The 27,638-nt window shown below is 42.7% G+C and overlaps 4 protein-coding genes across 7 annotated transcripts in view; 2 read left to right on the top strand and 2 right to left on the bottom strand.

Moving 5' to 3' along the window:
* The first annotated feature begins 85 nt into the window (after nt 1–85).
* On the top strand, nt 86–3,152 carry snrpf (small nuclear ribonucleoprotein polypeptide F). Its single transcript, XM_031746371.2, has 4 exons — nt 86–239; nt 855–980; nt 2,707–2,771; nt 2,918–3,152. The coding sequence occupies exons 1-4, from the start codon at nt 237–239 to the stop codon at nt 2,982–2,984; spliced, it is 261 nt and encodes an 86-aa protein (XP_031602231.1). The 5' UTR covers nt 86–236; the 3' UTR covers nt 2,985–3,152.
* A 116-nt stretch (nt 3,153–3,268) lies between these two features.
* Nucleotides 3,269–12,510, top strand: amdhd1 (amidohydrolase domain containing 1). Its single transcript, XM_031746370.2, has 9 exons — nt 3,269–3,455; nt 4,664–4,770; nt 5,128–5,192; nt 5,272–5,549; nt 5,622–5,847; nt 11,114–11,238; nt 11,318–11,411; nt 11,724–11,884; nt 12,309–12,510. The coding sequence occupies exons 1-9, from the start codon at nt 3,319–3,321 to the stop codon at nt 12,412–12,414; spliced, it is 1,299 nt and encodes a 432-aa protein (XP_031602230.1). The 5' UTR covers nt 3,269–3,318; the 3' UTR covers nt 12,415–12,510.
* Nucleotides 12,511–13,112: 602 nt separating this feature from the next.
* Nucleotides 13,113–19,281, bottom strand: LOC116325431 (tetraspanin-9). The gene is made up of 9 exons (XM_031746312.2): nt 19,133–19,281; nt 16,144–16,185; nt 15,608–15,687; nt 15,317–15,508; nt 15,168–15,242; nt 14,959–15,060; nt 14,735–14,866; nt 14,272–14,355; nt 13,113–13,561 (listed from the first exon to the last, which is right to left on the bottom strand). Exons 3-9 carry the CDS (start codon nt 15,668–15,670, stop codon nt 13,490–13,492), a joined length of 720 nt encoding a protein of 239 aa, XP_031602172.1. The 5' UTR covers nt 15,671–15,687; nt 16,144–16,185; nt 19,133–19,281; the 3' UTR covers nt 13,113–13,489.
* A 745-nt stretch (nt 19,282–20,026) lies between these two features.
* LOC116325430 (endosome/lysosome-associated apoptosis and autophagy regulator family member 2-like) overlaps nt 20,027–27,638 on the bottom strand; it is a 79,405-nt gene continuing 71,793 nt past the window's right edge. For 3 of the 4 annotated variants that reach the window (XM_039601246.1, XM_031746310.2, XM_039601247.1), the window contains exons 10-22: nt 27,158–27,286; nt 26,598–26,688; nt 26,385–26,487; nt 26,069–26,206; nt 25,654–25,926; nt 25,384–25,557; nt 24,819–25,008; nt 24,315–24,411; nt 24,129–24,230; nt 23,859–23,985; nt 23,472–23,650; nt 21,483–21,645; nt 20,027–21,148 (exon numbers count right to left, since the gene is read on the bottom strand). In XM_039601246.1, coding sequence (XP_039457180.1) covers nt 21,077–21,148; nt 21,483–21,645; nt 23,472–23,650; nt 23,859–23,985; nt 24,129–24,230; nt 24,315–24,411; nt 24,819–25,008; nt 25,384–25,557; nt 25,654–25,926; nt 26,069–26,206; nt 26,385–26,487; nt 26,598–26,688; nt 27,158–27,286 — 1,838 coding nt within the window. In that variant the 3' untranslated portion in view covers nt 20,027–21,076. The remainder of the gene's footprint in view (nt 21,149–21,482; nt 21,646–23,471; nt 23,651–23,858; nt 23,986–24,128; nt 24,231–24,314; nt 24,412–24,818; nt 25,009–25,383; nt 25,558–25,653; nt 25,927–26,068; nt 26,207–26,384; nt 26,488–26,597; nt 26,689–27,157; nt 27,287–27,638) is intronic. The other variant, XM_031746311.2, reaches the window with a different exon arrangement.

The raw sequence follows: 27,638 nt of genomic DNA, 5'->3' as shown, positions 1-27,638 counted from the left end.
TGTTCTGCTCATAATAAGCAGTAAAATAAATAAATGAACAATGCGGTTTGGGTGTGGTGTGAACCCCTGACCGCTAGGTAGCGGTGTGTAAAAACACGCAGACTCCTCAGGAAGCAAAGTGCAGGACTTCCGGTCGGCGGTAAAGCGTGTGCTGCTGTGAAGTGCAACGTTATTGTGACGAAAGGATATCAAACGTATACCTTAAAACGCACAGTGCTTATTTAATTTGAGCTAAAATGGTGAGTAAAGCTCGGAAACACTACCTTTTAGCTTCACCGGATGTTTTGGGGGGATTTTTTACTCAGAAGGGCGCGGGAATAGCGACTAGCCTGTTAGCTGGTTAGCATAGGCGAAGCTAGTATCTCATTCATAACTTTATAGTGAATGAATGAATCCTCACACGGAAAGCAGCCTCGCATTTTATGTTTATCTACGGAAACATAATTCGGCTGGTTTCAATGCTTCCCGTTTATTTGCTGTTTGTTTATTGGCGCTTTTCTTCCTGCTTGAATCCGTAGAGAGTGTCGCACCAAACTTCATTCAGAAAACGTCTAATTTAACTGCCACACAAACATTTTGAAGCTAAATACTTATAATAACTTGATCATCATAAAATTTACGGTTTATTTTTTAATCGTCTTTGTCTTTGAAAGATTGTGCAAACTGAAAGGAAATGTGCAAGAGCTCTTTTTAGAGACCTGATACCTACTATAGGATCACAGACCAGAATAAGTCACTGCATATGGTTTTGATTTGACATGTACGGGTATTACGATGCTAAACCGTAGCTGTTTGTTTCATTGGGTCTGAATTTAATGTGTGTGTATTTATCTCTGATTGGTCTGCTTCTCCAGAGTTTACCTCTGAACCCGAAGCCCTTCCTGAACGGCCTGACTGGAAAACCAGTGATGGTGAAGCTGAAGTGGGGCATGGAATATAAGGGCTACCTCGTGTCTGTGGACGGGTACATGAATATGCAGGTATGGATCATTTGCCTTGTTCAATTACCTAAAATTTGTTCTACGGTCAAATTTTGCATTGTTTATAGACTAGATATTATGGTAAGAGAAACTGAGACTCGATTTCAAAATAAAAGCAGTTTTTAGCTAATGTGATTTTTAACATTGACAAGCGCATTTAGTTTGCCATTAATGCAGCTGCTGTAGCATGAAAGGTGACTTGGATTTATTTTTCTAAACTTTGTGTTATTCCATATCCAAGTAAAAACAACTGTTAGCCCAGAGTAATGTGTTACCTTTGCCTCCCCTGCTTCTTTCACTGTGTTTGAAGCAGCATACACAGCTCTTCTCTTAGAAGGTTGTTTTTACTGTTGCTTAATGCAACACAGAACTCCTCCAAGCCGTCAGCACACAGTTCCCCTGCATTACCCAGCAACAACAGAAAACTCTTTTGTGGACAGGGATAGCTCAGTAGGTAGCGTGGTCGCCCCATGAGCGGAAGGTCGGGGGGTTTGAATCCACTGAACAGCTACCCTGAGGTACCCCTGGGCAAAGTACCGTCCCTACACACTGCTCCCCGGGTGCCTGATTAGTGGCTGCCCACTGCTTCACTGAGTGAATGAGTTAAATGCAGAGAAAGTAATTTCCCCACGGGGGAATAAAGTATACATTATTGTTATTATCTTTATCATTATTATTATCATTATTATTATTATTATTATTATTAAAACTCGAGTAATGTGTTCATGGGGTCACACAAGAACCTGTAGTATTTTCCTGTTGAAGGATAAAATGACATCATTGCAAGGAAGCATCATTCCAGTGTTGGGTGGTACACCAGTGACTAGACAGTCACAGAAGAGGGGACCTGTGTTAACTCAAAACTGTCCTCACTTGTAGTTCTAAACATACACCCTGATGAAAATGCACACATATTAATATACTTAAGACAACATCAATAATCCACCTCAGGGAAAACATCCTGATACTCGATAATTTGTGAAGTATGAACAGTTTCTACCCTTAAAAACTGCACATTTATAGAATTACACCACAGGCTATGCTAAACTTAAAGTCAGAGTTTTCTGTATCACCAAAGTGGCTCTGTTTTTACCTGGTGAAATCACTGTGGCAACTAGGATTACATTTTTTTTTTTTATTATTCTTTTATTTAGCGCATGTTTTAAGTATGAATTTGTGCAACTGTGGCGACTGATCATTGCTATTGTCACTAGTCGGTGCTCAATGTACAAGTCATTTAATCTAATTACATTTTATTTAAAGTCCAATGATGGTGAATTGGTGTCCTAAATATTTATACAACCATCTGCCACCAGATGGAGCTGCAGCAACAAGATTTTTGTAGAAAAATGCCATAACTTTGCTAGTCTGGGCCTGATCGTATTGTTAAGGCTCTTTTTAGTTATTTTGATATACAAGCAGTAGAAATGAGCTTTCTCCAAAGGATGGCTGGCCTCTTCATTAGAGGCTCACAGTAGAGCCGCTGCACCTCCACACTGAAAGGAGACAGTTGAGGAGGTCACCTTCTGGGTGAGGTGTTCTAGGTGGACACCCAGGAAGCACCAGAGAGATTTTATCTGTCAGCTGGCCTGGGAACACCTCAGTGTTTCCCTGGATGAGCTGGAGGAGGTTGTTGGGATGAGGGAGATCTTGGCTTCATTGCTCCACCAATTATCTTACCTGACCTTTGAACTTTGTTTTATTTTATTTATGTTTTTTTTGACAGCTGGCAAACACAGAAGAGTATGTGGATGGAGCGTTGGCCGGACATCTCGGTGAGGTTCTCATCAGGTATGTGAATGACACTTTGTAACGCCGCAGAGAGAAATCAGCGGGAGTCCGAACAGTTTGAAGTCGTCAGACTTGACTAACTTGTGTTAATAATTAAGTGACTGGTGGAAGGAAACGCTTTCTCATGCTGTGCTCGACCTCCACAGGTGCAATAATGTTTTGTACATCAGAGGTGTAGAAGAGGAGGAAGAGGACGGCGAGATGCGAGAGTGATGCTGGGCTGATGTGTGTTTGTGTTTTCACCGTGTGAAACAAATGAGGGTTGGGGTTATTTTTCAAGCAGCTTTGAATCTTTTTTTTTTTTTTCCTACTGTATGTGAGACCAGTTTTATGTTGTGATACAGACACAATAAAGTGATTATTGTACCCTTTGTTAAAAAAGATGTGTTTGTGTGTCGTCTGATTTTTTGGGGGGGGGTTGTATAGTAAGCCCCACCCCCTATGTGCACTTTAAACTCTGCTCTTTCTCTCCTGGGCAAATATTTGCCTGTTTCCTGAGTTGGCTTCAACACCCTCTCTCCTAAAGTTTGACTTCAGATGAGTCAAAATGTCCAGACCTTACAGACTGCTGGTTAAAAATGCCAAACAGCTAGTTTTGATCTGCAAAAACTCTGAGAAGTACCTGACCAAAGATGGGATGCAAAATCTGTGCGTGATTGAAAACGGGAGCATTGTAATAGGAAGGTAAGTTTGTCACAAATTATGAAGTTTATAGGCACATTTTCAGATCTCTAAGCTTTATAAAGGAGATGAAAAAGAATCTGGGTCGGGGGTCAAGGTGGGCACAAAGTGAACATTTTGCAAAAATGACTACTGCTTCTAGTGTGAGGATTTACACAGTAGAAGAAATCTATGCAAGGTTAGAAGCTTGTTAAAATCTCAAGATTTTTAAATTATAAACAAAGTGGGATTGTTTGGCTTCCAAAATCTATACATGTGCACGCTTTGTGCTCTACAAAAGCACATAAACTGACAGGAAACTGAATAAATGAGGAAAATAGTACAGGGATTATTGAGTAAAAGATTAGATTTTGACTGTCAAAGGTTTACTGTCCTGTTAAGTAAAATAAAGACACATGTTGCAGGATATGAAGTACATTTTAAAGATGACTAAACCGGTGATAGGTTTTTATTGCACACGTAGCTGCACAAATGCAAAATTTTAAAGTCTCTTAAACATTTGATTCAGAGCCTCTTCTACCATGTTGCCCTACAATTAGACCGGTTTGGTATTTTATTTATACACTCTTCTTATTGTTGTTATTTTCTAATATATCTCTAATTCACAGACCAAGCTGCTTTAGTGACTGAAATGATGAGCATTTCTGTATAATATTAAAGGCTTTAAAGAAATGGTTCTGTTTGTATTTATCATATCTACTGTCTATCACAGATGCTCTGAAATGTTCTAATGTAGCCAGTCAGTCATTTTAATGCAAAAGAGTTAATCCGAGACCACCACTGATATACTACACTGATCAAAATATAGCAAAAAAGTAGAAAACTACAATAAAATCAATAGTTCTGTTTAAAAAAACATCTGTTTTGGAGGTTGACAAATATATTAGGAAATGCTTAAAAATAACACAGGGCACATGAATAAATATGACAGGAGTCATATATAACCTCTGTTGAAGGTTAATACGCTTTATTAGTCTCTCAGATTGCATCAGAAAGATGGAAAATATCTCATGTAGATACAGAAGTGAGCAGAGCTTGTAAGGAGCTGTGCTGGTACCTGCTTCTGGGCACCAGTTTCGGGTTATTTGAAAAGTGACTTCTTAACCTGACGACCAATGATACACACTGGAGCGCCCCCTACAGGCTGTAGAGACGCATGACATGTCAGAGAATAAAGTCACTGTGGATGAATGTGTGCTTTTCCCTCACAGTGATGGGCTGATTAAAGCTGTAGGGCCTGCAGAAACCATCAGAGCTCAGTATGCAGAAGCTTTGTTTGACAAAGTGATCGATGCTGCAGGAATGTGCGTCCTGCCAGGTGAGCATCAGCTCTGTATCAGTTCTGTTGGCTAAAGCTCAAATATAAGCAGTCAGACGTGTGAATTGTTGAGAATTTCTTGCCTTAGTATAATGTAAAAAATACTTGATGTTCTAAAAAAAGGCTCCCGAACATTTTTTTGGTTTGTTTTTTGTTTCCCCCCATTATCATCATCAAATTTACAGACTAAAGATGCCAAATTTAAATGATTTGTTTGAGATCAAGCTTGTAAATGTGACAAATATGCAAAAAACTAAGAAATCAGGAAGGAGCCAAAGTCCAAAGTACTTTTAATGTTCCACCTTTTACTTCTGCCTCTTCTCGCAGTGATTAACCGCTGCAAAGTTCTTGTTTCAGGCTTGGTTGATGCTCACACTCATCCAGTCTGGGCTGGGGACCGGGTGCATGAATTTGCAATGAAGGTAAATTATTCTGCTTAACTTCACTTCGCATCACTTAGCATCTGAACTGTTGATGACATGCTCGGCGCTCCATCTGCAGCTGGCAGGTGCCACCTATATGGACGTGCACCGAGCAGGTGGAGGCATCCACTTCACGGTGGAGCACACTCAAGCTGCCCCCGCCTCGGACCTCCTGGCGTCCCTCCGCAGCAGATTGGTGCGGATGCAGCGAGCGGGCACCACCCTGGCGGAGTGTAAGAGCGGTTATGGCCTGGAGCTGCAGACCGAGCTGAAAATGCTGGAAGTGATCGAGGAGGCCCGGCGCTCCCTACCTATAAACATCTCTGCCACCTACTGCGGAGCTCATGCAGTGCCCAAGTAAGTATCACAGATCTATTTTTGCCTTATATTCCATATCTCCTCCTCCTCCACGTCTTTCTCCTCCTTTAGAGGGAAAACAGTGGTAGAAGCTACAGAGGACATTCTGAGAGTTCAGCTGCCTCGGCTGAAGGAAAGGATGTCTGCTGGGACTCTCAGAGTCGACAACATCGACGTGTTTTGTGAGCAGGGAGTGTTTGACCTCAGCTCGAGCCGCTCCATCCTGCAGGCAGGCAAACAAATGGGCCTCAACATTAATTTCCACGGAGATGAGCTTCATCCCATGAACTCTGCTCAGGTATCTGCCGAAGCTTATGTATACACTGTAAGCTACAGCCTAAAGATGAATATTCACCTCTGAACTAATTCAATTCAATTTATCCATCCATCCATCCATCCTCATCCGCTTTATCCGAAGTCGGGTCGCGGGGGCAGCAGCCTAAGCAGAGAAGCCCAGACCTCCCTCTCCCCAGCCACCTCCTCCAGCTCATCCGGGGAACACCAAAGCGTTCCCAGGCCAGCCGAGAGATATAATCTCTCCAGCGCGTCCTGGGTCTGCCCTGGGCCTCCTCCCGGTGGGACATGCCCGAACACCTCACCCAGGAGGCGCCCAGGGGCATCCTTGTCAGATGCCCGAACCACCTCAACTGGCTCCTTTCGATGTGGAGGAGCAGCGGCTCTACTCTGAGCCCCTCCCGGATGGCTGAACTTCTCACCCTATCTCTAAGGGAGAGGCCAGCCACCCTTCGGAGGAAGCTCATTTCTGCCGCTTGTACCATGATCTCGTTCTTTCGGTCACTACCCACAGCTCGTGGCCATAGGTGAGGGTCGGGACGTGGATCGACCGGTAAATTGAGAGCTTCGCTTTTACACTCAGCTCCCTCTTCACCACGACGGACCGGTGCAGCGTCCGCATCACTGCAGCCGCAGCACCAATCCGTCTGTCGATCTCCGGCTCCTTCTCCCATCACTCGCGAACAAGACCCCGAGATACTTGAACTCCTCCACTTGGGGCAGGAACTCATCCCGACCCGGAGTGGGCACTCCACCCTTGTCCGGCTGAGAACCATGGCCTCAGATTTGGAGGTGCTGATCCTCATTCCGCTGCTTCACACTCGGCTGCGAACCGTTCCAGTGCGAGAGCTGGAGGCCCCCACCGATGAAGCCATCAGAACCACATCATCCGCAAAAAGCAGAGATGAGATTCTGAGGCCACCGAAGTGAAAGCCCTCCGCCACTTGGCTGCGCCTAGAAATCCTGTCCATAAAAATTATGAACAGAATCGGTGACAAAGGGCAGCCCTGGCGGAGCCCATCACCCACCGGAAACAAGTCCGACTTATTGCCGGCAATGCGAACCAAACTCTTGCAACGGTTGTATAGGGATCGAATGGCCCGTAACAGTGGGCCAGACACCCCATACTCCCGCAACACCTCCCACAGGACACCCGAGGGACACGGTCGAATGCCTTCTCCAAGTCCACAAAACACATGTAGACTGGTTGGGCAAACTCCCATGCACCCTCAAGTATCCTCGAGAGGATAAAGAGCTGGTCCAGTGTTCCGCGACCAGGACGAAAACCGCATTGTTCCTCCTGTATCCGAGGTTCGACTAACGGACGAACTCTCCTTTCCAGCACCCTGGCATAGACTTTCCCAGGAGGCTGAGGAGTGTGATCCCCTGTGTTGGAACACACCCTCCGGTCTCCCTTCTTAAAGATGGGGACCACCACCCCGGTCTGCCAGTCCAGGGTACTGCCCTGATCTCCACGCAACATTGTAGGGCGTGTCAACCAGGACAGCCCTACAACGTCCAGAGCCTTCAGGAACTCGGGCGGACCTCATCAACACCAGGGGCTCTGCCACCGAGGAGTTGTTTAACTGCCTCAGTGACCTCGACCCCAGAAATTGGCGGGTCATTCCCTCATCCCCAGACTCTGCTTCCTCCTCGGAAGACGTGTCAGTGGGATTAAGGAGGTCCTCGAAGTATTCCTTCCACCGTCTGACAATTTTCTCAGTCGACGTCAGCAGCGCACCGCCAGCACTATACACAGTGCAGGTAGAGCACCGCTTTCCCCTCCTGAGACGCCTGACGGTTTGCCAGAATCTCTTGAGGCAGTCCGAAAGTCTTTTTCCATGGCCTCTCCGAACTCCTCCCACACCCGAAGTTTTGCTTCAGCCACTGCCTGAGCCGCATTCCGCTTGGCCTGTCGATACCTGTCAGCTGCCTCTGGAGTCCCACAGGCTAACCAAGCCCGATAGGACTCCTTCTTCAGCCTGGTGGCTCCCTTCACCTCTGGTGTCCACCATTTGGTTCGGGATTACCACCACGGCAGGCACCAACCACCTGCGCGGCCGCAGCTCAATGCAGCAGCCCGGCAATGGAGACGCTGAACATGGTCCATTCGGACTCAATGTCCCCAGTCTCCCTCGGAATGTTGTTGAAGCTCTGCCGGAGGTGTGCGTTGAAGATCTCGCGGACTGGGGCCTCTGCTAGACGCCCCAGCACACCCTCACTCACGCGTTTAGGTGCACCGGGTCTGTCCAGCGTCCCTCCCCACCTGATCCAACTCACCACCAGGTGGTGATCAGTTGACAGCTCAGCCCCTCTCTTTACCCGAGTGTCCAGAACATATGGTCGCAGGTCTGGTGATACGATTACAAAATCGATCATCGACCTGCGGCCTAGAGCATCCTGGTGCCACGTGCACTTATGGACACTCTTATGTTTGAACAAGGTGTTCGTTATGGCCAAACTGTGATTTGCACAGAAGTCCAATAACAAAACACCACTGGGTTCAGATCAGGGAGGCCGTTCCTCCCAATCACGCCCCTCAGGTCTCGCTGTCGTTACCCACGTGAGCATTGAAGTCTCCCAGTAGGACAACAGAGTCTCCAGGTGGGGCACCTTCCAGCACCCCCAGGGACTCTAAGAAGGCTGGGTACTCTGAACTGCCACTCGGTGCATAAGCGCAGATGACAGTCAGGACCCGTTCCTGACCCTGAGGCGCAGGGAACAAACCCTCTCATCCACCGGAAAAACCCCAATGTACCGGCAGCAAGCCGGGGATATTAGAATACCCACCCCAGCCCGCCGCCTCTCACCAGGGGCAACTCCAGACTGAGACAGAGTCCAGCCCCTCTCCAGGAGACTAGTTCCAGAGCCCAAGCCATGCGTAGAGGTGAGCCCGACTATATCTAGCCGGTACTTCTCAACCTCACGCACTAACTCAGGCTCCTGAGTTAGTGCGGCTCCTTCCTAACTCAGGAAGGAGCCAATTCAATTTAATTTTATTTTATTTATATAGCGCCAAATCACAACAAAAGTCGCCTCAAGGCGCTTCATAGGTACAGAGAAAAACCCAACAATCATATGACCCCCTATGAGCAAGCACTTTGGTGACAGTGGGAAGGAAAAACTCCCTTTTAACAGGAAGAAACCTCCGGCAGAACCAGGCTCAGGGAGGGGCGGCCATCTGCTGCGACCGGTTGGGGTGAAAGAAGGAAAACAGGATAAAAGACATGCTGTGAAAGAGAGACAGAGATTAATAACAAGTACGATTCAATGCAGAGAGGTCTATTAACACATACTGAGTGAGAAAGGTGACTGGAAAGGAAAAACTCAATGCATCATGGGAATCCCTCGGCAGCCTACGTCTATTGCAGCATAACTAAGGGAGGATTCAGGGTCACCTGGTCCAGCCCTAACTATATGCTTTAGCAAAAAGGAAAGTTTTAAGCCTAATCTTGAAAGTAGAGATAGTGTCTGTCTCCCGAATCCAAACTGGAAGCTTTTTCCACAGAAGAGGGGCCTGAAAACTGAAGGCTCTGCCTCCCATTCTACTTTTAAATTCTCTAGGAACAATAAGTAAGCCTGCAGTGCGAGAGCGAAGTGCTCTAATAGGGTGATATGGTACTACAAGGTCATTAAGATGAGATGGGGCCTGATTATTTAAGACCTTGTATGTGAGGAGCAGGATTTTGAATTCAATTCTGGATTTAACAGGAAGCCAATGAAGGGAAGCCAAAACAGGAGAAATATGCTCTCTCTTTCTAGTCCCTGTCAGTACTCTTGCTGCAGCATTTTAGATTAGCTGAAGGCTTTTCAGCGAGTTTTTAGGACATCCTGATAATAAAGAATTACAGTAGTCCAGCCTGGAAGTAATACATGCATGAACTAGTTTTTCAGCATCACTCTGAGACAGGATATTTCTAACTTTAGAGATGTTGCGCAAATGGAAGAAAGCAGTCTTACATATTTGTTTAATATGTGCGTTGAGGGACATGTCCTGGTCAAAAATGACTCCAAGGTTCCTCACAGTGTTACTGGAGGCCAAGGTAATGCCATCCAGAGTAAGAATCTGCTTAGATACCATATTTCTAAGATTTTCAGGGCCGAGTAAAATAACCTCAGTTTTATCTGAATTAAGAAGCAGAAAGTTAGCGGCCATCCAGGTCTTTATGTCTTTAAGACATTCCTGCAGTTTAGCTAATTGGTGTGTGTTACCTGGCTTCATGGACAGATAGAGCTGCGTGTCATCTGCATAGCAGTGAAAATTTATGCTATGTCTTCTAATGATGCTGCCTAGGGGAAGCATGTATAATGTAAACAGAATTGGTCCTAGCACCGAACCCTGTGGAACACCATAATTGACCTTAGTGTGTGAAGAGGACTCTCCATTTACATGCACAAACTGGAGTCTATTAGATAGATATGATACAAACCACTGCAGTACAGTACCTGTAATACCTACAGCATGTTCTAATCGCTCTAATAGGATATTATGGTCGACAGTATCGAACGCTGCACTAAGGTCTAGCAGGACAAGCACAGAGATGAGTCCAATGTCAGAGGCCATAAGAAGATCATTTGTAACCTTCACTAAAGCTGTTTCTGTGCTGTGATGAGCTCTGAAACCTGACTGAAACTCTTCAAATAAGCCATTCCTCTGCAGATCCACATCATAACCTTCAGTTTCTGCTCACTAGACCAACAGTACTCATATTATTTTAGTTTATGCCAACTCCAAAGAAAAATATCAGCTAATTTCCACCTTTGTGATGAAAGCCAGCATGCTTCATCACCATCTTTACTACCAAACCTACGCCCTGTTGCATCTGGGATAGGCTTCAGATCCCTATACAGATGGACTGAGAAAACAAATGTTCACAGAGTCATGTATGTATGCATGTAAAAACAATAAGTATGATTGGGAGCTACAGTTCATTTTTGTGGCCTTATTAAACAGTTTCCCTACACCCATATGTTCTTTTTCAAGAACATATGGGTGTTCAGAATATATGTTATTTCAGCTGCTGATAATCTTTGAGTTTCAGAGTAATACAGGTCTAACACATCCAAAAACATGTTCAGGAAGACGAGGGAAATGTCACCATCGACAAAAAAAAAGACACTAAAGACACACAAAATCTTATTGACGATCTGGGGCCAAATGCAGACGAGCTGCATGGAGACTTTTGGATGCTTATCTGAAATCTGTTTAATTGTTTATTAATAATCATCTGAGGTCCTGTCTTGTTAAACAGAGTGTGCATTTATTTCAGATGGGGGCGGAGCTTGGAGCCTTAGCCATCAGTCACCTAGAGGAGGTGACAGATGCAGGAATTGCTGCCATGGCCAAAGCAAAAACTGCTGCAGTCCTCCTGCCGACTACAGCTTACATTCTGCGGTACTGTAACACACACACAGACACACACACACACCATTTAACCGAGAGCTTTTCGAGTAATACATGTGTTGATGTGTAGGTTGCCCCAGCCTCGGGCCAGAGACATGCTGGACGCCGGAGTGATTGTGGCCCTCGGCAGCGACTTCAACCCCAACGCCTACTGCTGCTCTATGGTGAGTGCAGGAGATCTGACTCCTTCTTTGTCTCTGTCACAGCCACACTCTGTATATAAAAGATGGATGTAAGTACTGTCACATTACCCATGAAGCCTAAACGTTATGTTGTTTTTCATTAAGCAAGAATGATAAGTTATTAGCTTCCACTGAGGTCCAAACTGCTGCTGTAAGCATGTAAAGTTGGACATTTTAAAATGGAAGTCTGGAGGGATTGATTCACTTCAAGAGTCTGCCTCAAGTGGCCAATAGAGGAACTGCAGGCTCCCCTCTGCTTACATCCCCCTCTCTTCTTCTTTTTCTCTCCCTCAGCCGATAGTGATGCATCTGGCCTGCGTTAACATGAGGATGTCCATGCCAGAGGCTTTGGCCGCCGCCACCATCAACGCGGCCTACGCCCTCGGGCGCTCCCACACACATGGATCGCTGGAGGTCAACAAGCACGGAGACCTGCTGCTCCTCAACGCCACACGGTAAGCCCACCCACAGCAGAGAACAGTGCGAAGACCACTTTCATGTTTTTATGGAGCTTAAAAGTTAATGTAATATTTAAAGATAAACAGCCGTGTGTTTCTATTGTGGAAATAGTGCAATTATTCAGTCTGTGTGTTGCACTCAGTCACTCACTGCTTGCAGTTTAGTGCTGCCTTTAACTGTAATGTTATATTAATGCATGGTTTCATAATTTGAACCATTATTTTACCAGGCAGCTTTATTAAGCGTGCAGTTTTAGTGATTCCTAATCAGAGGCAGAAACTTTGGCGTGCAGATGTTTCGATTTGGTGTTTTTCTGATACTTCTGACTTCTTTCTACATTGAAAATCTAATATCATAACAGCTTTACATTAGAAATAAGAAATAAAAATAACAGAGCCTGTCCTCTGTGTTGTTCTGCAGGTGGGAGCACCTGATTTACCAGCTGGGAGGACATCAGGAGCTCATCCGTTATGTCATCATCAAAGGGGACATCGTCTACGATAACAACAAAATCCTGGACTTGTAACTGTGGAACTAGGTTAACAGAGTGAAGTAAAACTATATTAATATGTAAATGTGTGCTAACTGTGGGAGCTAACTAAAATAAAGTTTTAGTCTCTTATGTCAGTGTGGTCAAACCTGTCAGCCCAACAAGCACTGGGAGGCTTCGGTCCAGATGTTTATTTATGTTCATGTAGTGCTCTGTCCAAGCATGGAGCCATATCATATCAAACAGCTCTCTCCTTTTATCAGTCATAGTACCTACATTTACAATCCTTCCACTCCTACCTCTCCTTCTCTCACTGCCTCCTATTATGCCGCCCCCTCTCCTTTTCCTTTGTCTTCAGGCAACAGTAGTATTTTCCCCCTTTAGACCAACAGTGCCATCGGTCTGGGTCTGTTAACAGAGGCCTCAAACAATCTGAAATCTCATGTTAATAACCATTGTTTAATCTTGTTTTGTTTTTTAAATCAAAGTCACAGAGAGCCACTGAAAGTGGGCAAAGGTTCATGACCTAGATCAGATCACTGCTGTTAGAAAAGCTGAGTCAGGAGAGAGAGCTTTCCCTCTCAGGTGATCAATCAGTTCACTGAATTACCTGATCTGACCTTTGTGAGGCCTGCAGAGGCCTGAAACTCTCTCTGCTTTTATCAGAGGATTGCAGCAACAAAAGCAAATCTCAGTAATCATCACCTGGAACAAAAAAATCTCTTCAAACCGCATTTCTGTAGAGTGCTCTTTATCTTTATTGAACATGTTAGTACACAACGCTCGCCTTGTCTAAGCATTTTTCTCAAACACGTGGCTTTCCACGACCTGATAAATCATTCTCAGTCTTTCTCTCTGTTCTGATTTTTCTCTGGTTATTACTTTACATTAGAAAAAACACAATATATATTGTGATTTTTATAAAAGCTAACTATAAAAAAACAAACAAACCTAATTTAAATGCTATTCACAACAATAACTGGGTGCAGAGATGGAAAAAAAGATAAAAGGCTGTAGTGGTACACATAAAAACTGGCTTTTTAAAAACTATAACAATGATATATTTCATGTACCCAAAGCTCAGACGTGTGAAACACCTCCATTAATCCCCTCAGGCTTCGTACTTCTTCCCTGCCCGGTGGATCTGTTGGTAAAGTGTCATGGAGAAAGCCATGCCCAGCAGCTGGAAACAGAAAAACACTCCAGTTAATAAAGAGCTGTATTATGAGGCAGGATTTAGTGCTTAGCGAGTTAACTTTAGAAGGCGGTTCCCTTCTTAACCAGCATAACCAGCCCTAAACCGTTTCTGGAGCCTGATAAGAGATCAACATGATCAAATCAAGGCTTATTGGCCAATCGGTTCCCTGGAAAATTGTATCACAATTCCTGGAAGATAGTAAGATGGTCTCTAGGGTTATGGGACAGTCTGAAGTTATTGTTTTTTCTCTCATGAGTAAGAAAATAGATCCTCAGGGGAAGCTTATTTCCTGTTGTTCTTTGAGCGTTAATATACTGAAACCGTCCTAAACTTTTGCCTCATTTTACTCTTGTCAATACAGTCATGTTGGAAGCCCATGAATACTTGCTGTAATGTGCCATATTAACACTCAGCAGCAACCTGCCAACCCCAGTAGCCTTAGACAGAACCTCCAGTTAGCCGGGGGTGGTATCTCACAGCTGTTAGGGAGAGGGGTCCCTAACAAAGTCTTTAAAGGCACATGGCCTTAATTGGTAGTAAAATGTCTTAAATGAATTTATATTTAGTTTTTTGTGATTCTGTAACCCTGAGAAAGTTAAGGAAACTATATCCTGGATATGTTGAACTTGCTTCATAGCACAGGCCCTGTGAGTATTTAAAGTCTGGATGTGAGCACCGGATAAGGTGCCGCTCACCTGTATGACCAGCACACACATCGCAATAGTCCCCAGAAGGTGCTTGTTGTCATCCAGCCACTCCTCAACCTTCTCATAACAGCCCTGAAAAAACGAGGAAACGAGATCAACAGGAGACATCGGGTCACAATAAAGCTTTACTCTGAGTTCACTCTGAGAAGAAAACTTTTCTCCTTTTGTTCCTGGTTATTAACATCTGTCATTGTTGCTGACACACTCAAACACAGCCTAATGCTTCTTTAAATTCAAATAAAACAAAAAACAGTTTGGGATTAAGTTTGAGGTAAAGAAATAACAGGAAAACAGGAAAAGAACTCATTACCTATATGAACACCAACTCATTAACTATATGAGTCGCGGTTGTGCAGCTCATTTTAAACCTGAACCCCACCTTTTTTTATTTATAGGGCCTTGTTGACAACAGAAGGAATAAAATAATTAGCAGACTGATAACTTCACTGACCCGCGTCCAGAACACATTGGAGGCGTTGCGTCCACAGTCTGGGTAAACCTGCTGGCAGCAGCGGTCAGGAACCACGTCATCATGGAACGCCGTGTGCCAGTCGCGGTGGTTCGTCACGCCGCAGCACTTCCACTGGTAAACAAGCAGGAGGGGAGGAAATGACAGTGCATCATTCACTCAACAAGGAGCTGGTTTAAAGAGTCGCCTTTAAAGCGTCTGCTCACCTCTCCCTGTATCGTGTTCCAAGCATCCCTCAGGCCGGCGTTGTTGTCCGTGTTGTACAGCACCAGCCCTTCTTTCAGGTCCTGCCGGGCATTTTCACTCACCTGTGCACACAGAACCAGAGAGGTGGATCATGGGATATGAAGTCACACTCATCTACAGCTTGGGAGGAGCACTAATGAGCATGAATGTTGGCGTTTTGCAGTCTTACCTTGTCGGTGTAGACGAAGAACAGGATGAGGAGGATAAGTTCAGCTAACAGGATGATCAGGAGAACAATGAAGAACTGAGTAAAAGAAGAAAAGTGTCAACATTAGATGAACAAAAGTTCATTTATACTAAATATGGTAATACACTCACACTCAGCAGGAGGCACTTGTTCTCCTTGATGGCACCCAGGCAGCCCAGGAAACCCGTCACCATGACCACGGTGCCGAGGGTGATGATGAGGTTGGCGGCGGAGAGCGAGGGGAAGGAGGGAGAGAGAGTGGCGAAGCTGCCCTGAGAAACCGAGAGCCATACGCCGACACCCAGCAATCCACAGCCTCCCAGCTGAAACACACAGGAAACTCAGACACTTCCTGCTGATTCGGTGACGATAAATTGCGTTAATCTCTTACTGCCGAGTCAGTGTGTGTGTGGAAAAATTACCCAGAAGAGCAGGTTAAAGAGGAAGAGCATGTACTTCACACAGCAGATGCAGCCGCGAGCCATGACTGAACCAACAGGCACTGAATAAATAAATCGATAAATAAATAAAGATTTTTTAATGGCAGATTTATATTAACAGTCTAAAAAAAGTTACTAAAGCTTTGAAATAAACTGATCTCAAGAATGTTACCCAAACTCCCCTTTAGGGCACGACTGTTCCCACTGTGCGCTGATAAAGTTTCTTAAATTATTTTGGTCTGTGCAAGGATACAACCACCAGTATTTACTTAATTTAGCTCTAAAATGAACTTTTATTACATAGAGCTGCACCTACATCATAGTAAGTGGCAATGGTTTGAATTTTTAAGGGAACAAAACATGATTCACTTGTTGTGCGTTGCTTGTTTGCGCAGAAAAACCACAAGTCACAAGTCACAGTCTGCTTTGATGCACATTATGCAACATTGACTGTAAACAGTTTCCTCCGCAGGGACTAAAAGTACAACCACTACACAGCAAAGAGGAGATGAACTCACCACTTGAACAAGCAGGAGAACGCAGAAGCTCTAGTGGTGTATCTGTGACACACAAACGTACATGAGCATTAACACGGCGCCTACAGGTGTAAACAAGTTTTAAATACCACTTTAACTGAAACGGAACTTTCCACACAAACAAACTGTTGTCACTTTAAAATGAAGGGTAAAAAACAAACAAACAAGTATGTGGTTGAGTTTAGGAACATTTTTAAACGTGTTTTGTTTGGTAGCATCTAACCTGACAGCTCCACACATCCTTCACCTGTCCAAAGCATGGCAGTGGTGAATTTGTCCTCTGCTTTTGTTATTTAATAAAAACTTCAAGACATGAAGGCCAAATAAATAACAATAATGACTGAACACTCAAAAATCCCAACTATGCCTCGCTTCTAAGACTTTATTCATACATAAGCTTATATTCCTGTTCTTACCATTTTAGAAATATTCAAAACAGCCTGAAACTGTTTCAGTCAAACTATAAAGGACAAACTGAGCAATTCAAAATTAATGATCCAAATTAAATTTAGAGGCAGTGTAAATTTACATTTCATGGAAATTTTCATGAGGTCCATTCATAAAAGTGTAATAGATTTTACTCTTACTTGTAAAATTGTATTTGAGATATTGTAAATGTTTTTAAGCATGCGCATTTACCCTGTAAGTTCACTAAGTGGTAACAGTGTGGTTAACAGATAACTGACTAATAATACAACTACTCCAAGTCCAAGTACTTTCCACATTATGTTTTGGGTGGTGTCTTTCTTGGTTTCCCCACCACCAAAAGTTAAAAATAGAAAACTGGAAAGACATTACTCACAGGAAATGAATTCATTTAAGGACCAGCAGACACAGACTGCACACTCTAATTTTAGCCGTCTTGATATCATCAGTAATGTTGGTAAACACAGAATTCAGGCTGCAAGTACGGACCCTAGTTTTTGGAAGCATTTTACATTTATTGAACCTTTTATGAAGACAAACTTGTCTTTTTTAACAATGCAACTCCTTCATGGTACATGGTAAATGTAATTTGTTAAAAGTGTGTGTTTTTAAAAAAGTTAACTGAGCCAAATGTGAGGAAAAGAGAAAAGAAATTGGTTGTTTTTGTATTTGTATTTACAGCACAGAACAAAACAAAATATCCACGTTTTTAAAAAAAAATCATTACAGAAAAATAATAATTTTACCTTGAATATACTTTTAAATATATATAGAATTGTTGTCCACCTCTACTTTATTGTTTCTCTTTATTAAACAAAAACGTATCAACCAGAGACAATAACTTTCTGTTACTGTATTTTAAAATGACTGATAAGTAAGTAAAGTAAGTAGTCATGGTAGTCTAAGGAGCGTGGAAAGAAAGCGACAGGACTTCTTCAAGTTTCCTGAAGATGTTTCACTTCTCATCTGAGAAGCTTCTTCAGTTCTAAGACCAAATGGTGGAGAGTCCCAGGTATGTTCTTTTCTTTTCAAGAACAAATATCACAAAGTGCTTTACAATACAAAATAAGAAACAACAATTAAAAATTTCAAACAACATTTAGCATTTAGATGTTAATCATTTCAATGCTTTTTCTGCATTGTGTTTTAATATCCACAGAAATTTAGAGACTTTTAAGATAAAAAGGAAAGATGGATTTTATGATGGTAGAAGAACAAGGACACAATATCAGTGACTTGCTGAACATGGAAAGTAGAACGCCAGAGTCAATTATTTTTTCCTCATTTTGTTAACAAGATATTACGATGTGGCTGAATGCCATTAATAAAATATAACATTTAAAAAACATTTACTTTGAGCAATTCCTTAATATTTCTTACATTATCATCATTATTATTAATTGGTAACAGGATAACTACATCTATGCTGACAGTCATACTCTCAGATTAATAATATGTTCACTATAGAGAGCCTGCAACAAACTAATGGTACTGTTTCACACATCAGATTCATTCAGCAGTGGTTAACGCTGTTACAGAGTTTTCTGTTTGTTAGCAAGATTAAATTAAAAAAGTTCTTTTTTATTTATTTATTTTTGACCACAGGTATCAGTATTGGGGTCAAACACTCACCTCTTGCACTGTGACCTCACTAAAGGTAACATGAGCACATTTTTAACTTTGCTTATTTAAAAAAAAAAAATCATTAATTAATAATTAATTGATGACATTTTTAATTAATGTCATTAAAAAAGTATTTGCATACACTCCATCAGGGGAAAAAAGGTTCACTTTCCCATAACCCACCATACAACTGGAAGTCTTTTTGCAGCCAGAGTAGTCGCCCCCTTCTGGCCTTTGAAAATAATGACCTCTTCCATCTTTTATATACAGTCCACACAATCACATTTTGAATGTGGCTTTCAGACGTGGGCACTACAAAAGGCACTAAACTAGCATATACATTACTTAGATTGATAAAACCGTATCTATATTTTCAAATATAAACTTTCAGAAATTTTTTAAAACTTTTTTTTTATTAAATAAAGTTTTTAAGCTTAACATTTATATTAAATCAGAATTTTATCCCAGTCATTGTAAGCGTAAGCGGGTACTTTTTCATGCCCTCTGGCTCACACCATCACCAACTATCCCAAAACATCGCCCACACAGCAGCTTCCATATTTAAAAACTAGTGCGTGCATTAAATCTCTGCCTCGACGTGTTTTGACTGAGAAAAGCCATTTTGTTTTTGTTTTTTTAGACAAAGTGGGATCCTCGTCCCGTGGTGACGTCATCACACAAACTTCAGTTTGCGGTGTTACTGAAGTTTGCGCTTTAAAAAAGAGGGGGGGGGGGGCAAACTGTAGCGGTGTTAGTTTTAAATCCACCAGCTTTATACTTTAGCGATAAGAAAAAATGCTAATGTTTGCCTACACGAAGCTAGCCCACTTCGCCGCGGCTCAGGCCGTGATTCTTTCCATGTCCATGTCGGGGGAAAAAAGAGGAGGAGGATGAGGACAAAAATGGGGGAACAATTTCTTACCGCAGTCAATGAAATTACGCTCATCTCCCCGCTAACTTCTGGAGGTCCGCATGCTGCTCTGCCTCACAGCATCAGCGGCTTTTAACGTACAAATCCCGCAGTTGGAAGCTACGAAGTCCGCTCGGAAGTTTCCTCTATGGCTGGAGGAGTAGGATGTTTTCTGGGGAGAAGGCGGAGCACAGCACTGGAGGACTGGAGGCGTGACTTTCGGGGGAAGGGAAGATAGTGAGCCGGTCAAAGACCCCGGCTGGGTAAATATGAGTGTTAGAATAGTTCACATAGTTTCCTATCATGGCTAAATCCCACGGTTTTATCGACAGAGTTGAAGCCCAAAAGAGCAGTGATGACAGTTTTGTTTCACCTAGCGGCCAACAGCGGTACTGCAACATACTAATAGCAAACAATACGGAGTATGAACGACCAGATATCAATTTATATTTTAAAATATTTCCATGCTGATTAACACTATTTAATAGTGCAAGACGTTTATACTGAGTTAAGTTATACATACAGTTTAAAAAAAAAATATATATATGTATGTATATAGCTACATAGGGTTTTGGACATGACTCACTCGTTGTTATTTCGCCTCCGTACCACCACAGTGGAATTTAAATGGTCATTAAACGCATCACAGTGAGACCGAGGTGCAAACATTCATCTTTAATTCAAAGGTTTAACAGAAACATAGCACAGTCCCACATTTTCAAAAACAGTGAAAGCCCATTGCAATCAGTGACAGCCTGAAGATTAGAAGCCCTGGATATCATCAAATGCTGTGTTTCCTTTGCGAGGCCTTCACTGCAGCTGCTGCTTGTTTGTGGGTTGTCTCTGCCTTCAGTTGTGTCTTCACTAACTGAAGAGCATGCTGTGTTGGAGGATGCAGGTGAGTGACTTAGCCATTTAAAAATATCTAATTTCTTTGCCCTGAGAAAGTCTTGGGTTGCTTTTGTAGTATGCTTTTGGTCTTTAATCATTTTCACTGTGAAGCATTGTCTAATCAGTTTAGCCCTGTACACTCCTATCAACAAGCACACCATCAAAACATGATTGATAATAATAATAAAAAAATTCTGCGCAGATTTTTAAAAAGTGTATTTTTTCTAACAGCCAAATGCGGGTGACTCCTCTGACTGCAGAGACACTTCCTGCCATCAACTGTCCTCACTCTGTGACATCAGTAACACTTCCTTGCTCATAGGAGGTTGCCTGATTGCTGGACTTTTAACTGCATTATTTTAAGCTCTCTACCGTACAATATAAAGCACCTTGAGGTGACTGCTGTGGTGATATAAATAACACTGAACCGAAGAACACCAAGCTGGCTACATCCATCTTTATCATTTATAATACCCATGTACCAAGCTCATAATAAAAGTATGGCCTTAAGTCAGCAATACAATAAAAACAAGCTTTTAACCTTCACTCTCAATTACAAAGGTATAACGTGTTAAAGGTGTTTGACCTCAGCCTACTTTAAATATAACAGGTGTCTGTTAAGGAGGCAGAGTGGGTGGATGATGATGTCATATAATTAATGCTTGTATGTGAACCCCAAACATCCACGCAGAAATCCCCAAAGCCAAAGAGAACTTTAATAAAGGTTTGACATCATAACATCAATATAAATACGTGACTCTTAACAGAAAATACCAAATTAAATTACAAAATATACAAAAAAACCCAAACATTAAAAGCATGTTTTCCTCTCTCAGTAACTGCTGTTGAGCATCCATAGTGATAAAGCAGGAGCTTCCTGTGTATTCCAGGGTGGAAGAGTTAAAGCCATTGTCCATACTGTCCTCAAACTGGGGTGTGTAGAGGTCCCCCCACAATGAAGGAGGTTATAAGAGACACGTAGGGAGGTGGACAGCGAGACCATTGCTAACAGACTGTTCCTCTGTTGTGTAAGCCCAGCCTCGCTCTTCCTCTGCTGGCATCAGTTTAACCCAGGACCCATCGATCAGACTGTGAGGATTTCAACTGCACAGACTCGCTGCTCTCTCCATCCTCCTGCTGAGACGCACATATTAGAAATGTTATGTGTGAAATCAAAGAGACAGAGGAGAGGGCAAAAAATGACTTTGGGCTGTGTGGAAGTCTAGAAGTCTATGTCACCCTGTGACCTCAGTGAACACTTTTCTGATGACTTTATGGGCTCATTGGATTGATTTTATTGTTAAAAAGTGGACTTTAGCAAGTGATACATCAAATTAAAGAACGTACATATGCACCAAGGGCTGCATTTTCTTATCTGCAGGGGTAATGGTGATATAAATTAAACTGCAGGGCAAATTGACATGCAGATGGTAAATCTTTACACGTGAAGTAAAATTAACCTAATGCACACCTTGTTGGCAATGGCACGCAGTTTCCCCAGCAGCGAGGGTTTCTGGGCGTAGACCACATCGTCATCGGGCTCCTCTCCTTCAGCCAGGCCACAGCTGTCTGCAGCTGGCAGCTCACACTCTTTGTTGGCAGACATTACCAGACGAGAGTACTTGTACTCCAGCCTGGCCACAGACCACAGGGTGTGAATCACAATCAGGCAATGTATCATTTAACATCAGACAGCATCTGGTACGAGTCTGTGTATTTTTAACCAGAAATTCTTTCCATTATTGTGACATCTATTTGACTCAGCTTTCTGGAGAAAATCACACCCCTTATGTACTCAGTCACCCCCTTCATGCCCAGTTACTCATACCTCACAGAGCTGCTTTTCTTTTCTTTTCTTTTCTTTTTTTTACACTGATGTCAAATGTTGATCATTTTAAAAGCGTAATATTAAAACAATTTCCTTTGTGGGATATTGTTAACACTTAACTTAACACTCTCACTTAACTGAAAATATTTTTGTTCTTCTTTCTTTTGTTAAGTGTAATTTTTCTGGAAATATTTGTGTGATTTTTCTTTTTCGTAACACTATAAGAAAGCCCCAGAAGTGCAATTAATCTAGAATTAAAAGTAATTTCCATATATTCAATCTGAAATTGCAATGTAATTATATAGTCGTAGAAATACTTAGCATTGGATACACAAGAATAAGGAAGTAATACAAAAATTATACTGTTAGTGATATTAAGTAGCGCATAATTTGGGTGTATGCCCTGCGGCATTTGCTGGTGTTTATTTTTTCTTCTAAGCAGGAAGGGGAGACCAGCCCTTATTACATTTTTATATGTAATATAAAAGGAAAATTCAATAGTGGAACTTACTTAAACATTAGTTAAAGTTACTTAAACATTACTTAAAATTAGCTACGCATTACTGAAAAGTATTTCCAGTATACATTTTTAAACCTTATTGTGAAGACTCTATCTACAAATGAATTCATGATGTAAGGTAAAATACGTGTCACGGTCCTGGGACGGTGACCCAGTTTTTGGTTTTTGTACTTTTACTTTTGATTTTATTATGAATTGTGACTGTTTGTGTTTTGGTTTCTGTCCTAGTATTTCTAGCTCCCTAGTTTTGTAGTACTTCCTGAGTTCTAGTTTTTAGGTTTTGTTATTTGGTTTCCCAGTGTTTATTCTGTGCTCCCTCCGTTGTGTCTGCCTCTGTTAGTTGTCTAACAGAGGCAGATACTAGTTGTTAGTATCTCCCTCCGTCATCCTGTGTGGTGTCCCGGTATCTTTCTGCGTCTCCCTGCATCTCCGTTTCATGTTTCAAGGTTTCAGGTTTGTTTTCGCTTAGTTTTCCCAGTTTAGGTTTTCTCAGTTCTGCTTTCGCCATCCTCGCCTTTGTTGTATGTTCACTCACCATAAATAAAGCTCCCTCACATCAGTAGTGCCTACATCTTGGGTCCTTTAATAATTCCACAAAGTTTGCTCTGCTAACCGTGACAACATGAGGATTGCACCCTTGATTGCAGGCTGTGCTATAACTATAAATATTTGTCTTATGTCTAGAATAATATTTCATTCAATTTCTTTATAAAAAAAATGAATCACTGTTAAATCACTGTTACAGTGACCTTAATCACATGATACGCAAACATTTAGTGTGCTGTATTTGCACAGACAGATACGAGAGGTCACAATTACGGTGATAATAAAGACAGATTATTTCTTTTCATACACAAGCATGTTCTCAAATTCTGCTAGCCTTTAAAATACATTCAAGATGATAGTAACCATAAAGGGTTACAAACAGATTTTTGATTTCAGTCTGCAATATGTTTACGATTCACTGATTTACAACGCTGGCCATTAAAACTGTCATCGGTGCCTTCAGGGTGAAGAATTTGCTGTCACAGACAAACAACTCTGACCACTAATAACAATTTGGTGTGATCTTAATGAGCACATTGGCCTGCTGTTAGGGTGCCTCTTATTACCTCTTGTTTTTCTTCCAGAAATAGCAGGTGAGGGAGATGAGCAGCACGGCCACAAAGGCCCCGCCTCCAACGCCGACCTTAAGCCACAGAGCGATGGCCTCACACGGGGAGGAGCTCCGAGGAGGCAGAGACACTCCTTTGGTGCACAATTTGGGCTCATTCCACACATATAGAGTTTCCTGTTGAGATGAGGGGATTTCCATTACTGATTATTGTGTTTTCTCAGGTTATAAATCTGTTTGTTCCATTAAAACTTAATTAAAACTGGTTTTGGCTAAACCATAAAAGTTTAAAAGTGTTTTGTTTTTATTTTTTCCTGCAAAAAATCATGTTGTACGTAGTGAGGGCTGAAAAATGCTGGGAAAGATGAGGCAAGGTGTGAGTTACCTGGACGCCTCCCTTGCAAGCTCCCTCTATCTGGTGGTAGTCGTCCTCAGTGCATCGTGGACAAGCGCTGGCACTCTCCCACAGGAAGTGAAACGTGCATCCATCACATGTTCCTGCTGGACAGGAGCTGCACGAACACACAGATCAGTTATAGAGCTGCTAAGAGTAGTACATTTGTTACCTATTAGTTATTGACTGTTTTTGTTATCAAAGTATAAAAATAAGCATCAAATCTATATAGAAATCACACTTTAACTGACGTGCAACTACCTGGGCACGGAGAGCTCTCCTCGCTCAGACTTCTCTGGGTTACAGCGAACGGTAATGACTGAACTCCGACCCTGATCACATGATGCCGTCACCTGCGTTGACCTGAAGGAACACAAACACACATCTGGGACTTGAACACAACAAAAATATTTGACTGCTGCTTCCAGCTTTCTTTTTTCTTTTTACCTGTAGAAGAAATTGATGTCGGGAACATCCTGTGAGTTTTCCGGGAAAAGATCTGGTTCGGCGTTCACACCATTGAGAATGGTGTCTACTGTCGCTCCTGAAAAAACAAAGACGAGAGACATCAGGGCGGTTTTTACCAGCCGATTATCACAAAACTGCATGACGCTATTCAACCAGCACCAATCTGGGTGATCCAACCCAATTAAAACTGTTCACCCAGGGGTACAGCAGGGGGCGCTCACAAGTTAGTCCCAAATAAATCTGTTTCACAAATTGTTTCCATTAGTTTTTCTTATAGTGAAACGTCAGAATTCTCTTAATCCAACCTGATTGGTCAGTTAAGGCTTTACAAATAGACACCATCCACTGATGGGACTTGATTCCATATGATAACTAGACTTAAAAAATGTAATTAAATCCCAAGAGAAATTCCCAGGTATGTATATGAAGAAGCTTGGCGGTGATTGAAAGTGAGGCCTCAGGAAGTCCTGTTTAAGTCCTTACCAATAAAAGTGTCAGCAAGGCTGATGGATTGCGAGGAAATGGCCATCCTGAAGCCCCGCCCATCCGATGGGATTATGGTCGACTGACAGATGAAGCTGTCCACTGAGTTCACGAACTGAGCTGCGTCGCTCTGGTCGTCTTTGTTGGACACGTCGGTGACGTTATCGGTGCAGACAGCAGCTCTCTTCCCCTGCAGCCAGCACCAAAATTAATCTGTCAGCATATAATATCTCTAAAGTCGGATTATTTTCACGTCTATTTTTCACCACTTTACATCATAACGAGATGTGGACATGGACATCCCATCTCATGGTCAAATATACAATATATCCACCATTAAAAATTAATTCTCAGTTTGGTTTTTAGATCACAAGAATTTAGATGACTTTATACAAGACAAGGAAACTCAGTTCTTAAATCCCTCACACATAAAACATTCAATAAAACACAGGTGAAAGATTAAAAGGACAAGAGAACATTTAAATAATTTTTAAATACGTTTCCTTCACAGGCTGATCTCTGAGGTGTTTTTGAGGCTGATGTAAGCAGAAAGCAGGTCAATTACCCCGTGGCCACACAGGCTAATGTTGAACAGATGAAGGTATTTTGTGCCTTTAGAGGTGAAACTCGGCCCGATGGTCAGCGAGGCCACATCGCTCAGGGCGCTGAGGTCAAAGGTTAGGGTGCGGTTGTTCAGCGTGTGGGTGAAGGAGCAGTCGCTGTAGCACCGGGAGTGTTCCTGAAAGAAAAAGGAAAAACATGATCTCTCTTAACTGGATAAAAGTACTAAAACACGATGATCCAGAATGAGGTAACATGACTGCAGGTCTCCCACCTTGTTACTGATACTTCCTGGTCCACACGCGACACACGCATCCTGGCCGTAGGTTTGTCGCCCGGCCAGGTGTGTGTTGGGGGGACACTCCTGGCATCGGTTGGTGTCTCTGTCGATGTAAAAACCAGCTGGGCAGGGAACGCAAGAGGAGCCGGCACGCTGGGAGTTCTGAGGTACCAGAGCGCAGGCACGGCACGCTGACGCCACCCCGTCAATCACGTTCGTCAAGTTGATGGAGTAGATCTTCACCGTATCAGCAATAAAACGACGGTTCTATAGACATAAATATGCCACCACAATTTCTTGTTGGATATCTTGAGATATCTGAGACAGCCTCACCCTCGGCAGGGCCTTAATAACGTTGCTTTAACAGCTGACGCCATGAATAAAAATCACACGACTAAAAATCACTCACATCTAGAGCATGGTTAGTCCTCTGGAAGGCCCACGTGTACGTGACGGAGGCGTTTCTGGTCATGCTGTGCGAGTACGACTGCTTCCCCTTACTGCCCTCCCAGGACTCCACCACTGTGGTGCTCTTCCTGTTCACGTCCTGCAGGGGGCGTGCCAATAAAACACAAAAAGAAAGGGTTTGATAACTGAGCAGTAACACGCAGAACACCGTTATATACCAGACCTCGGTGATGAGACGTGACCATTCTGACTCACTCAGTGAAGTTAGCCACCTAATTACCACCTTCTGGTGGAAATGAACACAAAGAGGCACACACCATCATGAAGTAGAGCTCGCAGTCGGCTGAGCAGATGGTCTCGAACACAAAGGTTATCCGGCCAAACTCGCTGCCGGTCATCCCTGAAAGCGAGGCTGGGACCCTGCCACCAAACACAAACACAAGCTCGCATTTAGTAACACACAGATCCTGTTTGTCATCATTAGGACAGGCTGGTTTCTTCTCTGTACATAAACACACACACACACTTACTTGAAGCCGGGGACATGCAAGCTGAGGATAAGATAGTCATTATCCGAACTTCCCGCTCCGCTGCGAATGTGATCTCCCGCCACCTCCCATCCTGTGGAGCAACAGGCGCGATGCACTCGTATTACACCTCCGTAATTCTCCATGACAGCATATGAGAGGTTATTTTACAACATTATCCACAATTAGCACAGCAGTAATGGGTAAAAAGTGGGTGCAGGTGATTTCAGCTCGCAACTCAAGCTCAACACAAAGCCCATTTTCCACCCAGACGTGTTCATTCAGACTCATTTTAAACTGGATTTTGTTGGGAGCACTGTCAGCTCTCCATTTGCTCTTAGTGATTACATTCATGGGGTATGGCTAGTGTTGTAGTTTCCTTTACTGTTTTTACATTTTTTTCATGTAAATTTTACTGTCATTTACCATAAAATTTATATTTTACATTTTCTGCTTTTACTTTTCTGTCAAAGTGCTTTGTAAAGTCTGCAGCTAAAGGTGTTACATAAACAAAGTATTGTTATAAATATATCTACTAACGTGTAAGGCATCCATGTGCTCACCATTCATGTCGTCACATTTGGAATTGCCCACGTTGAAACAGGAAGTCTTCATGTTGGAAGGCAGCACGTTCCACCATTTATACTCGTAACCCAACACCGGCTCGGTACCTGCAGGGCACTGTGCACACGCTGGCACACACACACATACATACACACACGCAAAGATCACATAAAAGCTGTTTAGACACGTCAATGACATTTACCTCCTGGGTACAAAATTGTGTTTGTACAATCTTTTCAGCCGGGTCGATCTTAAACAAATTCATCTCATAATGATGGACAGAGGTGATCGTTATATAAGCAGATGGAGAGGCTTTTTAAACTGCTGGGAGGAAGTTCAGCCTTTGAATGGAGAATAATGAAGGAATATAATGAACCTTGGTTTTTATTAGCAGAGAATTCATTTGCAAGTACAGGATCCAGCTTAAGTGTACAAGTTGTATGACTGTTGTAATTGTTTTTATTAGTTATAGTATGTTTG

Source organism: Oreochromis aureus, linkage group 17 (genome assembly GCF_013358895.1).
Source record: "Oreochromis aureus strain Israel breed Guangdong linkage group 17, ZZ_aureus, whole genome shotgun sequence".
Lineage (NCBI taxonomy): Eukaryota > Metazoa > Chordata > Actinopteri > Cichliformes > Cichlidae > Oreochromis > Oreochromis aureus.
This window is presented reverse-complemented; position numbering and strand designations above follow the sequence as displayed.

What these genes read in the sequence shown, in the direction of transcription:
- snrpf (XM_031746371.2), top strand. An exon ending in ACGGGTACATGAATATGCAG is followed by an intron (nt 981 to 2,706) that starts GTATGGATCATT and finishes TTTTTTTGACAG; the next exon opens with CTGGCAAACACAGAAGAGTA. An exon ending in CTCGGTGAGGTTCTCATCAG is followed by an intron (nt 2,772 to 2,917) that starts GTATGTGAATGA and finishes CGACCTCCACAG; the next exon opens with GTGCAATAATGTTTTGTACA.
- amdhd1 (XM_031746370.2), top strand. Translation starts at nt 3,319, where the DNA reads ATGTCCAGACCTTACAGACTGCTGGTTAAAAATGCCAAACAGCTAGTT. An exon ending in AGGAATGTGCGTCCTGCCAG is followed by an intron (nt 4,771 to 5,127) that starts GTGAGCATCAGC and finishes TTCTTGTTTCAG; the next exon opens with GCTTGGTTGATGCTCACACT. An exon ending in ACTACAGCTTACATTCTGCG is followed by an intron (nt 11,239 to 11,317) that starts GTACTGTAACAC and finishes GTTGATGTGTAG; the next exon opens with GTTGCCCCAGCCTCGGGCCA.
- LOC116325431 (XM_031746312.2), bottom strand. Translation starts at nt 15,670, where the DNA reads ATGGCTCGCGGCTGCATCTGCTGTGTGAAGTACATGCTCTTCCTCTTT. An exon ending in TCTTTAACCTGCTCTTCTGG is followed by an intron (nt 15,509 to 15,607) that starts GTAATTTTTCCA and finishes TGTGTGTTTCAG; the next exon opens with CTGGGAGGCTGTGGATTGCT. An exon ending in TGTGTGTGCTGGTCATACAG is followed by an intron (nt 13,562 to 14,271) that starts GTGAGCGGCACC and finishes TTCTGTTTCCAG; the next exon opens with CTGCTGGGCATGGCTTTCTC.